General features: G+C 32.8%; 1 protein-coding gene across 1 annotated transcript; it reads right to left on the bottom strand.

The window, feature by feature from the left end:
* Positions 1-346: 346 nt before the first annotated feature.
* Positions 347-11,126, bottom strand: NTS (neurotensin; the record flags this gene model as incomplete). The annotated part of the gene is made up of 4 exons (XM_082634954.1): positions 347-1,048; positions 3,298-3,522; positions 9,225-9,286; positions 11,054-11,126. The coding sequence occupies 4 exons, from the start codon at positions 11,124-11,126 to the stop codon at positions 896-898; spliced, it is 513 nt and encodes a 170-aa protein (XP_082491080.1). The 3' UTR covers positions 347-895.
* Positions 11,127-11,560: the final 434 nt, after the last annotated feature.

The raw sequence follows: 11,560 nt of genomic DNA, 5'->3' as shown, positions 1-11,560 counted from the left end.
CCCCTGTCAGAGCAGGAGTCTAGGAGGCCACTGCTAATGGTGGGGTGTAAGGGCTGTGAGGGCTTATGAGACTGTAAGTACAGTGTTTAAGGAAATTCATGAGGAGTTATTTCAAATATGCCTTTTGCCTCAGAAATGGTCTCCTAAGTGGGAAAAATATTAGTCACATAAATTCCTCAGTGAGGTTAAAAATAAAGCTATCATTTACTGGATGTGAGGGAAAAATGTCAATAAAGGGTAACTTCTAATGATAGTAAATCTGCAAAGAAACATGGTTCTGATGGCTTGTTTTTTTTTGTTAGCTATTAAGTTTATTTAACAGAAAAACAAATTCAGTTGAGGATCATTCATTAAGATAAGCAGAATTAACAATAATTCATTAAACATTCTTTGAAGATGGTCCTATTTTACTACTATTACCTTCCCCATATCTGAGAGATTCATGAGTAAGTCTTGGAAAAGAGCACATATTTCTTTTAATTCGATAAAACATTCAGTCAAATAATAAAACAGGTGCTATTATTTTGTTTGGGGTTAATGACATGTAAGCTAGACTTTTCCATAAGACTCTGTTCTAATCTCTTATAATTTGGTTTAGAATGTCAAACATTTTGACTGTTTCAACAACCCATTAAGTGCTTTGCAAAATGACAAAACATTCTATATATGACTTAATTAATATCTACTCCAGTTATACACAACACATCATGCTCAAGATCTAGATTTATTTGAAAACCTTTAGTCCAATTTATATTAATGCAGAAAAATCACATCTAATAAACCACAATTGTAGCAGAGACAAAATAATTGTGTTCTGTCATATTTCCACACAAATATAATTTGATATTTAATTAAAGGATGGTAAGTCACAATCACATGTAAATAAAATATCCTCTCAGTAGTAGTAAGAACCTCTTTTGAGAATGTAGGGTCTTCTGGGTTTATTCTCATACAGCTGCCGTTTCAGAATGTAAGGAATTTTTCTCTTTATAACTTCTTCCTTTTCATTTTTATCATTTCCAGTATCAAGAACCTCTTCCTGAATCAACTGCAAGATAGACCGAACATGAATGAAACCTACATGCAAAAGGTCTTCCATTTCAGAGTATTTGTCTACATTTTATCTCATTTGCTATTCAGACAGTAAGATATATGTGGATGAGATGTATGAGGTTCAAAACAATTAAATGTTTTGCCCAAGAACAGGTGGCTATCAAGTGGCTGAGACAGGATGAGAACATGATTTTTCTGATTCTCTGTTCAGTGCTCTTAGTTCAACAGGCCAGCCTTTAAAATTTGTTTTCTATATTTGTCAAGGCCATATATTAATACCTCCAAATGAAGGAACACACTTAATATAACTTTGAGTATTTTTCTTTAATTTATGGTAGACCAAAAGATGGAAATATATCATAAATCACAACAAATACAAAGTTTTGAATCTAGTAAACCAGGTTTGGCCTCGAAGATCAATAGAATTTTATATTCAATTAAGTTAATTACTGATTTGACTTGAAAGCCATTCTAAAGATCTATTTCTCAGTCAAAGAGAGAGGAATGCTCGTTCTGCTTACTTGCTCAGCTGTTGTAGAAATTAACATATGTGAAAGCTCTGTTTAAAAGGTAAAGATCTTTAGATTGTGCTGCTTAATAGTTAAGCATTAAAAGCAAGTTCACATTCAAAAACTCAAGGGAGTTAATCTCTATGTAGAATCTTGTCTAATACCTCATCAAATATGCTGCATTCTAAAATTAGTTCCAAATACTTTTTCTGATAGTACTGTTCTGATTCAAATGGTCCACTGGCATAAAATATTTAGAAACTCTTTCCAGAGTTTTGCACATGATTTACACAAAATTTTTTAAAAAATCAATGCTTAAGGTAAGAACTGTATTCATATCTGTGAATGTCTTCTAAACTTTGGGGTGACTATAACTAATACTGACAGGAGAGTAAGTTTTTAATCATAATCCGTATGCATTGAATCGTATCACAAGTACTTTATTTCAACCACAGCTGTTCAATTTCATAGAAGGAAAAACAGCTACTGTCAGACGATCTAGTTTCTTAATCTTTTGTTTCTCTGTGCACGTAGTCTGTAATTGTACTACACTCTGAATAATACTATCATTTTATTTTAAATCACTCAACATTTAAAATAGCAAAAGTTTTAATCTTATGTGCAACTGATTTGTCTGTATTATAGTTTATTGAAGGTTTATTTTTTTTCCTGGATAAACAGCACATAATTGATATTTCCCTATGTTAAAATTAGTATTTTTCAAGTTTTATTGATGTAATATTTTAAAGAGAAAATCATTTAGCTGGAATTGGAATTAAGGGATAAACAGTCCAGCAAGACAAATTAAAACTAGCTTTTTTTTAAATCTGGAAAATATCATTTTGTTTACAAGTTAGAATAAACACTAGAAGTTCTGCATTTCATTTCCTCTTTTCCACAGGGTATCTCTGTGACAGCGTGTTATAGAGATTGTTATATTAGCAGGAAAGGCATCCTCAGACCCTCAGATCCCCAGTGTTGGTATAAGCCCAGAATGTGAAACATGAAGCAAATTTCTCTTAGGGGTTAATCTGAAAGAAATATTTCCCTTGTCGGGAAAATTTTATAATTTTCTTCTTATTTTTTCTTAAAGCATTTTCATTTCTCTTTTCTCTTCCAAAAATTTCCAAACCGAAGGTGGTGAGTCACCAGTGTAATATTTAATAGAACTGATTCATCCAGTCCTTTGTGGTAGTTCTGGGTAATTAAATTTGGCTGTACTAGCCATAGTGGACCTCGTTTAGCTTCTGAGGATGATTGAAATCCACAATCCACACATTCAATTAAAATAGAAATATGTATATATCCTTATCATTCTGGTTTTATTTGCCTAATAAATTCAAATAAAACTGGAACCTTTTGTGTTGTGTTTGTTTATAAATAAACACACATGACTTATGTGTTTCTAAGAAAGCGTTTTGAGTTTCCTAAATTTCTTAGGCATGCCACCACCAAAAAACTGCCTAACCATGCCATCCACAATAAAAGCATATGTATCAAATCTGCCCTAAGACAGATCCCCCTTTTAAGACCAAAGAAAAGATATTTCACTAAACTCCAAGTATTTGCAGGACTCTTTGAAGATCTGAAGGAATGTTAACCTCAACACATGGTTTATTCTTCCTTAATATTTGTAATTCTTCCTGTTATGATAATGATCAGGATTAAAAAAATCAGTACAAATGAGAGTTAACTAGTATAACCACAATCATATTCATATTTTGTTTTTGTTTACCTCCCAGTGTTGAAAGGCCCTGCTGTGACAGATTTTTCGGAGCTGGTATATTGTCAGCATTGCTTCCAAGCTAAAGCCATCTAAGGTAGTCGGAAATTTCCTTTTTGTAATAAGCTCCTCCTCAGGAAACTCTCCTGTTTCCTCGGCTTGGCTATTCAGGTTATTTATAAGACTGCAAACATTCAGCAGGCTCATTTTCCAAGAGGGAACACTTGCTTTACTGATCTGAAATGTAGAAAGAAATAGTTAATGCAATTAAAATTTGTGTTGTAAGAGTTAGAAATAAATTTCTATTGTGCTAAGCCATTACCTTTTAAGATCTAATTGTTAGTCTAGCCAAATAAAAACACTGTTATTAATTAGTAACTTCATATCACAAAGTTGAATAGTGTCAATACTTCATATCCTCTATTTACCAAATGCAATAAAGTTAATACACATAAACACACACATACACGAGCAAAGCAAGAAAGAAAATAGAAATTACAGTAAGTAGAAATACATAAATATATACGTATACATCACAGGTGAAAATATTAAAAATACTACTCTCTCCTTATTACACTTCAGTTTAGTGTCTAATGGAACAGTGGCCAAGGTGATACTAATAGATTTGGATAATTACAGTAGTGTGAGACCATGAATCTATTCCATACATTAATAGTTGTCACAGGTAACATCACAGCTGATCAATTTAGTTATTTGAAAATTATAATATTTTCTAAAATATCCTTTTCTAATAAGATCTTGTCTGAAACCATTATTACCATAATTAACAACTTTCTCATTTGCCAATTTTTGGAGAAACTAAGTGTGAAATAACTTATAAAACTTAACAAGCATCTCAAAGGGCACAGATGAAGAAAAGCATACATTTTTTCTAAAGAACATAAAAAAAATTTTTTTGAATGACCACAAAGCTGTGATAAGAAGATTCAAAAATATTAGTATCAATTTTATTGGTGTCAATTCTCTCTGAATTATTCTCCAAATGCAATGCAATTCCAAATCAAAGTTCCAATTTGGAAAATATGGGGAGACTGGAAGTTTAGAGGAGGGAGTGTAGCAAAACAATTATGAAGTTAATTTGGAAGTATGAATATGTGAGAACTAAGAAGACTTAGAAAAATAAAAAGGTAATGAGGAAGGACTTACTCTACCAGATAGTAAGAGTGAATTAATAGAGCAAGCATAAATTTAAAACTCAACAAAAGAGAATATAATGTCCAAAATTTGATCCAAGTAAATATGATTGAAGAGCGTATAGCAAAGTTTGCATTTGAAGTCCTTGGGACAGTTGGCTATGGGGAAATCTGGATTTAGATCTAGTTATAACTTTTATTGACATATTATAGTCTAACAATATCCAGATGGGTTAAATATGAGTAAAAATAAAAATATGTAAATAGATAGAATTTATTTTATAAATTTGGAAAAATATTGTTAAGCAAATATCCAAACCAGAATCCATAAAGGAAAAGATAATTTTACATACAGAAATGTGTAAATTATCTCTCAAAAATTAACAGCCTGGACTAAAATCAAAAGCAAGACATACTGTAAAAGCTGCCACAAAATGTTAATATACTTAACACAGGTGGAGCTCTTCCAAAAGAAACTGGTAAATGCCCCAATTTAAAAAAAAAACAAAACACTTAAAAAGTGTTAAACCTCAGATAAATAATAGGAGCAGACAAGTCACAGAATCGCTATCAAAGAAGAAATATGGAACAGAAATACGTGGAATGATGTTCAACTTGGCTACTATCAGATCAGAAGACCCTAAAAAGTATAAGTACACTTGATGTACTTATGAGGATATGGAGAAACAGACACTTTCTCTTCTAAATATTTGTTGGTCTGAGTATATATTGGTATAATTTCTTGAAAGGTGTTTTGGCAATATGTATTAAAATTGTAAATGTGCATACCCTTTGATTAAGATTTTACCTTAGGGACATGCAAATCTGTGAGTACAAAAATATTCACTATAATGTTTTCAACCAGTTTGGAAATACATTCAACTATGCCCTTCGAATGTGATTATCAGCCTGTTCTTGAATTTTTCTGCTATGGGAAACTTAGAGGCAGCATGCTCCACTGTGTGGCAGCAACACCTATGTCTTGCCAATTAATGGGATTCTACAATTTTACATTCGGAAAGCTCTTTAGAGATCATCTGATTGAGTGTTTTCCTTAGAACACTAGCTCTGTACTCACTGTTTTTAAAAAGGAGTTCCACTGTCAAGTGAACTGGAAAACTTGAGTTTAAAGGAAATTTAAAGGCTTCTTGAATTTAGATATCCCCAGAGCTTTTTACTTGCAAATATTCATTGTAACTTTTCAACGGTGCTAATATAATAACCAACGCTCCCCAAACTAATTGACCATATAATGCTTTATTCATAAAGTATCTGTTGGGACTTGTGTTGTCTGATTATTTTTTTGGATGAGGAAACTGAGTAAAGCATTTTGTTCTCTTCTTTGTTCTAAAGTTCTTTGTTCTATTCTGCCAGTTAAAACAGTCACTACATAACTCACTAGTATAATACTATTTAATATCACCTTAGCCCCTGTCATACTTTGGAAGCACTGCAGAGAGGGTACTTTTGACCATAGGATGTCTAAATAGACATATATTTAAGAACATTTCTTATAAGGTTTAAATAGTTCACTCAAGAAAATGACAAAGACTCTGTCTTTGATGAAACCTGAGTTAGGATCCTCTGAGCCCTCTTCTTGACGAGGTCTCAACCTTGGGCTCTGTCCTTGGTCTACTTAGTCCAGTTTTAGCAAGAATCCTTCTGAGTCAAGTTAGTAAAAATGCCCCACCGTTGATACCTGATCATCCTAGGATTCTATTGAGTTGTCTAGCAAGAGTCCTACTAGATTTAGTGTTTCCTCAGTAATTTTCCATACAATGATCCACCTCAACACTTTTCCTTGGCTGTAAATCCACATTTGTCCTTGTTGTATTTGGAGTTGAGCCTAATCTTTGCAAAACCATAGTTCTTCTTGAATAAAGTCTTCCTTGCTATCTTTAACAAGTGTCATGAATAATTTTCTTTAACAATAAACATTCTTATTTATTAAATTATTTTACATAAATGTTTATAATAGACTTAAGCCTATAGATAAGAAATTTAGAATATTGTCTTCTCTTGCTTTTAAAATGAGGAAAACAAGAATATTTGTGGTTCTTACTTAGCATTATTCTATTAAACTCCTAATACTGAATAAGATCCTGGTCAAATTTTGGTTTCCTTAATTAAATGGGACCTAATCTATATTACTAATGGTCACTATCTATAATACACTCAACTCAAATGTATTACAAGCATTTGAATTGGTGAATTGGTGAATTCATGGTGAATTCAAGTATTTCACCTAAGTAAAAATGGAGTCACCTGTGGTGGAGCCCTGAAGTTCTTACAGCTGAATACAAAAGGTAAGGGCTAGTAATAAATCCTAGATTCTTATTGTTAGTACATAAATATTTATTAAACTCTTACTGTATTCAAGGCATTGAATTTGATCATAGAAAATTACATCATTCCAGCAGCTTTTTGAGAGCCTAAAGAAAACATATTCTTTTCTTCAAAGTTCTCTTTCTTAATAAAACTATACCAAAGCACTGCCACTGGTAATAAAGAGAATTGTATTGTGAGAACTAATTTCTTTATCTTCCCCTTCTCTTCAAGCTTTGGAATCTCTCTTAGCCTTCTGTTGCTTAAGAGTATTTCTACATTAGTATTTCAATGTCTAAATAGTTTTACTTTAAATTTGGAATTACCTTTAGAGTGGAAAGAAGAAAGCTGAAGTTTTCTGAAGCTTTTAATAATGCAGTTATACCAGTATCAAATACTATTCTTTCAAAATTTTAGATACAGTATTTTGGTTAAAATGGTCAAAAGTTTAGAGTTTTCATTTGCATAGAACACTACACACACCAAAAACTAATTGAATCACAGAGAAATAAGTGATAGTAGTTTTGTAAAAAATAAGAAATGAGCTTTATGTTCCCATCCTAGCAGCAAAATTGGGATAATTATGCTTCTGGGTACTTCCTCATCATAGTCTGTATTTTACCTATTTCAAGTAAAAAAGGAGGCAATGGGATTCAATTTTTCTTCCATGATCTGTTTTAGAGATATAGCCCATGACTGAATGAAAGTGGTATATGTTATTCTGTCTATACTTTTGCTACGTATTTCTCTTAAGAATAAAACTAAACCACTTCATATACTGAAATTGTTTTTCCCTTGCAGCATCTTGGCCAGGGAAGGAACCATAACCTCTACTCCCACATTTTTGCAAAGTAGCTGGCAACCCCCACACCATTATCACATTTTGGAGATTATTTAGGACCTTTATTTGTCTACATAAACTTGAAATCATAGAGGTAAAATCTCTACCAAGACACTAAGGCATACTCATCTGTTCCATTTTTCAAAACAGACTATTGACTTCACTTGTCTTCCTATTTATGAGTTGAAGTGATTATAGCCATTGCTATTCTGATTGAGTATTGAACAAAGGATCCGTTATCTTAAGGTTAAATATATTTGTTCACTGAGTTTTAATGACTAAATGAAATTTGATCACTCTTGATAGGAAACCCACCAAATTATGGTAGAATTTGGTTTCAATGTGTTCACCTTTTGTAGATCTGGGCAATTGTGGAAATATATAGGTGCTTAAATTTTCCCCAAATGCCTTTTAAGGACCATGGTAGAAAACGTCTTTGTTAGCTCTGAGATAACAGTGACCCACATTCTCATACACACACAGAAATGGCTATTACCCCTTCACACCCACTATTGAACATAATTCTACTTCTATGCTAGGGGTTGTTGCACCTGGAACATGCTCATCCAATTAGGGAAGAGAAGCCTGAGGTGGCAGGAGGAGTCCTGAGCATTTACTTTCTTACCACAGTGCCTCTGGAGTCCTCAGCATTACAACAGTGATTGCACCGGGTGTCTGCCTCACCTCAAGATATGTTTTTCTTTGAGAAACATCTTTTGGTTGGGAACCCTGTTCTCTAACTCTACATTTAGATACACACTGATTAACTCACTCCGGGTAAATCAAGATTGTGTGTTAGCGTGGTAATTGGGTATATTCTTATTCAGTTTTATTCCTTGGTACAGGCTGGAATCTAAAAACCTTGTTTCAAGACCCCAAGAGAGGAATAATAAGGTCCAGTACCAAGTTTCACCTGATTCAATAAAAACAATAAGCAGGTACCAATAACACTTCTGTTATGAGGAGAATTTAAATCCAGATGTGGATTTAATGTAAATGTCTAGGAGATCATAAACTCCAACCCCAACATTTAAAAATAAGGAAACAAAGGCAAGCAATGTTAACTAACCCCCTTGCTTAAGATCAAATAGTTCATAAGTCACAGCTGTGGGATTAGATCTCAAGGCTTCTGTTTGCCAGTCTATTGCTCTTTACTCTCTACCACATTTCTTTCATGGGTTTCATGAACTTTAATTCTTAATTTAGGAACTCCACTTCACTCTCCCCAATAGTACAAGAAAGGCAAAAATATCACTTAATTTTCATTTATGTATTTATCTTGAGGCCAATATACCTTTCATCATACACAATATGACTGGAATGGAAAGAGGAGTTTTAAAAATACATTTGCATGTCCACATAAATAATATGTGACTACTTAATTAAATTTGCAATATAGTGATTGATACACTATACAGTATCAATACAGCTTCTTTCCCTGTCACATCAACATCCTTAAGTCCTTTGAACTTAAGAAAAAGTTTCCCCATAAAGGAAATGTCTCCCAATGAACTTTTCAGTCTCAATGGGAAGTTATTACTATAGGAGTAGGACACCATGTTTATAATGAGAGTTCATATGTTTTTCAGTCCTTGGTTTAAAAAAAAAGAAAAAGTTACCTTTGATGTATGCATATTGGTCAATAAATCTGCTTCTAACGCTTTCATTTCCTCTTCTGAATCTGAGTAAAATCAAAACCACATGTTTACTGTATAATCACATATCGTGTAATTATATTATAACCTAGAGATTTAAGATTAGTCTCAAAAAACTTTGTCTTAGAAGTTTATTGTCTTTGCTATGTATTCATTCTCCTTAGAATAACATTTGGAAAAAAACAATTATAGTTTTACTTTAGGCTAACAGAATAGAATAATAGAAGCACTTTTAAGAAAATAAACACATGATTTTATGCCAGGAGAGCTATTGATGATTTGGAGTTGTTTAATCACTGAATCTCATTATTAAAAAAAGACCCTGATTATATGATATAATAAAGATTTCATCAAATATGCTGAATAATTTTACTGGAAATAGTTTACATATACAGAATACATACGTATTGATATTTTAAAAACAACATAATGAAAAGGTATGTATAAGACATTTTTTCAAGATAAAAACAAAGGAAATTGCTTGTTGATAATTTTAGTATAAGAAAGACACTGAGACTTGTTTAATTTGAGATGCTATTTTACAAAACACACTTTGAAAGATTTGTTTCTCTACTGTAAACAAGGATTTAGAATCACGTGTACTTAGTAATTTTTTCACAGGCTATTAAGGAAACTGTTTAAGCAAAAGTGGATTTGTCCATCAATACATGTACAAGAGTGTGGAAAATGGATTTCTGATTTCTTTTAGAATATTCTTTCCAGTTTCCAATGATGAATATTTCACAGAGAAAAAAAATTTAGAAAATCCTATAAGGTAATAGAAATAAAGCTATAGAACACTATACTGAGTTAATTCATAAATCATAGCAGGAGTTTGAATTAAACATTTCAGTGTCATATTTATGATATAACAGTATAAAGCAGGCTAAATATTTTTTGCTGCATTTATCCCTCTTTTTTTTTCCCACCTTGACGTGATCATTCAATTATTTTCCAACATTAATTAGAGCATATTGCAATCACTATAATATTTCATATTACTCTTTTAAATTTAAATCTTATTTCCAAGGTGAGCTATTGATAGATATTTGACAAAGTATGGTTTCATCTTAATTATCACATGCAAAATACTCTACAGGGAAATAATTTTTATCAATATAAGAATGACAATTTTCCAGTTACATTCTGTATCAACTTAAATGACATGCAAAAAATTAGTCAAATTAATAATACATCTATTTGTCACACAGAAAAGTTATATAAAATGTATTCTTAAAAGAGCTTGGTATTTTGTGTATTTTTCTAGAAATAATTTTCTACAAATAATGCTTTATTCATTTATTCATTAAACATCCATTTTCACTTTGTTATCTTAATATACACACAATTAAGAAAATAATTTTTGAGAGGGAGAAGCCACCATGTCCTAAGAGAGTGGATGAGGAAGAGATAAAACATTTCAAATGCAATCAGTTTTAATTATGGGTTTGCACTTTGACAGGCACCACTCCTGTACTTCTCATTAGAGAGTGACCAGCTTGATTTAAGTTTCACGTTTTTTTTTTTTCTAGTGGTTACATCGCAAAGGGGAACATGAAGTGTTTCATTGAAATCCCTTTTATTACCTTGCAGATTTAAAAAGGAAAGAGATATCTTTCAGTTCTTGTAATCATAAAGCAGAGAAAGAAAATATCCAGCTTCAATCACTAAAAAGGAAATTCAGAATAAGGGAGAAACTCTTCTCCCTGGATACATTAACGTTAAGTGGCAACACACCGTAAAAATGGGAAAAGAAATCACTTCAGGGAGTTGTGAAATGCAGCTGAGCTTACCTGAGCACAGACTCCAGGAGCTGAAAGCCAGGAGTATCATGCACACCAGTTGGATTTTCATTCCTGCCATCATCTTCTTGAGCCTTCTAGCAAGCCCAGTCCATAAACGTCAGAGACAGGCTGAAGGGGGCTCTCTAGTGCTTCCTCTTGCCTCCAGCTGAGTTTGGAAGTGACTGAACTATGAGAGATGCTTTGACCATTCCCTATCTATAGATATATATATATGCAGGGGATGATGTCATGAGTGTACAGGGATTATCTCTTCAGGATGTGCCCTTCATTTCCATCCCTCCCCTCCACTCCCCACTTCCTCCTCCCTTTCTTCTTTGTCCCCCCGACACCTCTCCCCCACTCTGAACTTCCAGTAACAGTGACATCTTCCCTAATTGCCACTGCTGCTCCAGATTTCTGACACACAGGAGTCATTCAAAAGCAATTCCAGACAGAGCATACTGGAAAAGGACTTCCAGTACCATTCTTTCCCCATTTCCTCTTATTCTCTGACTC

The sequence above is a fragment of the Mesoplodon mirus genome (assembly GCF_964341445.2).
Source record: "Mesoplodon mirus genome assembly, chromosome: 11".
Taxonomy (NCBI): domain Eukaryota; kingdom Metazoa; phylum Chordata; class Mammalia; order Artiodactyla; family Ziphiidae; genus Mesoplodon; species Mesoplodon mirus.
The sequence above is the reverse complement of the archived record's forward strand: the minus strand, read 5'-3'. Positions and strand labels throughout refer to the sequence as shown.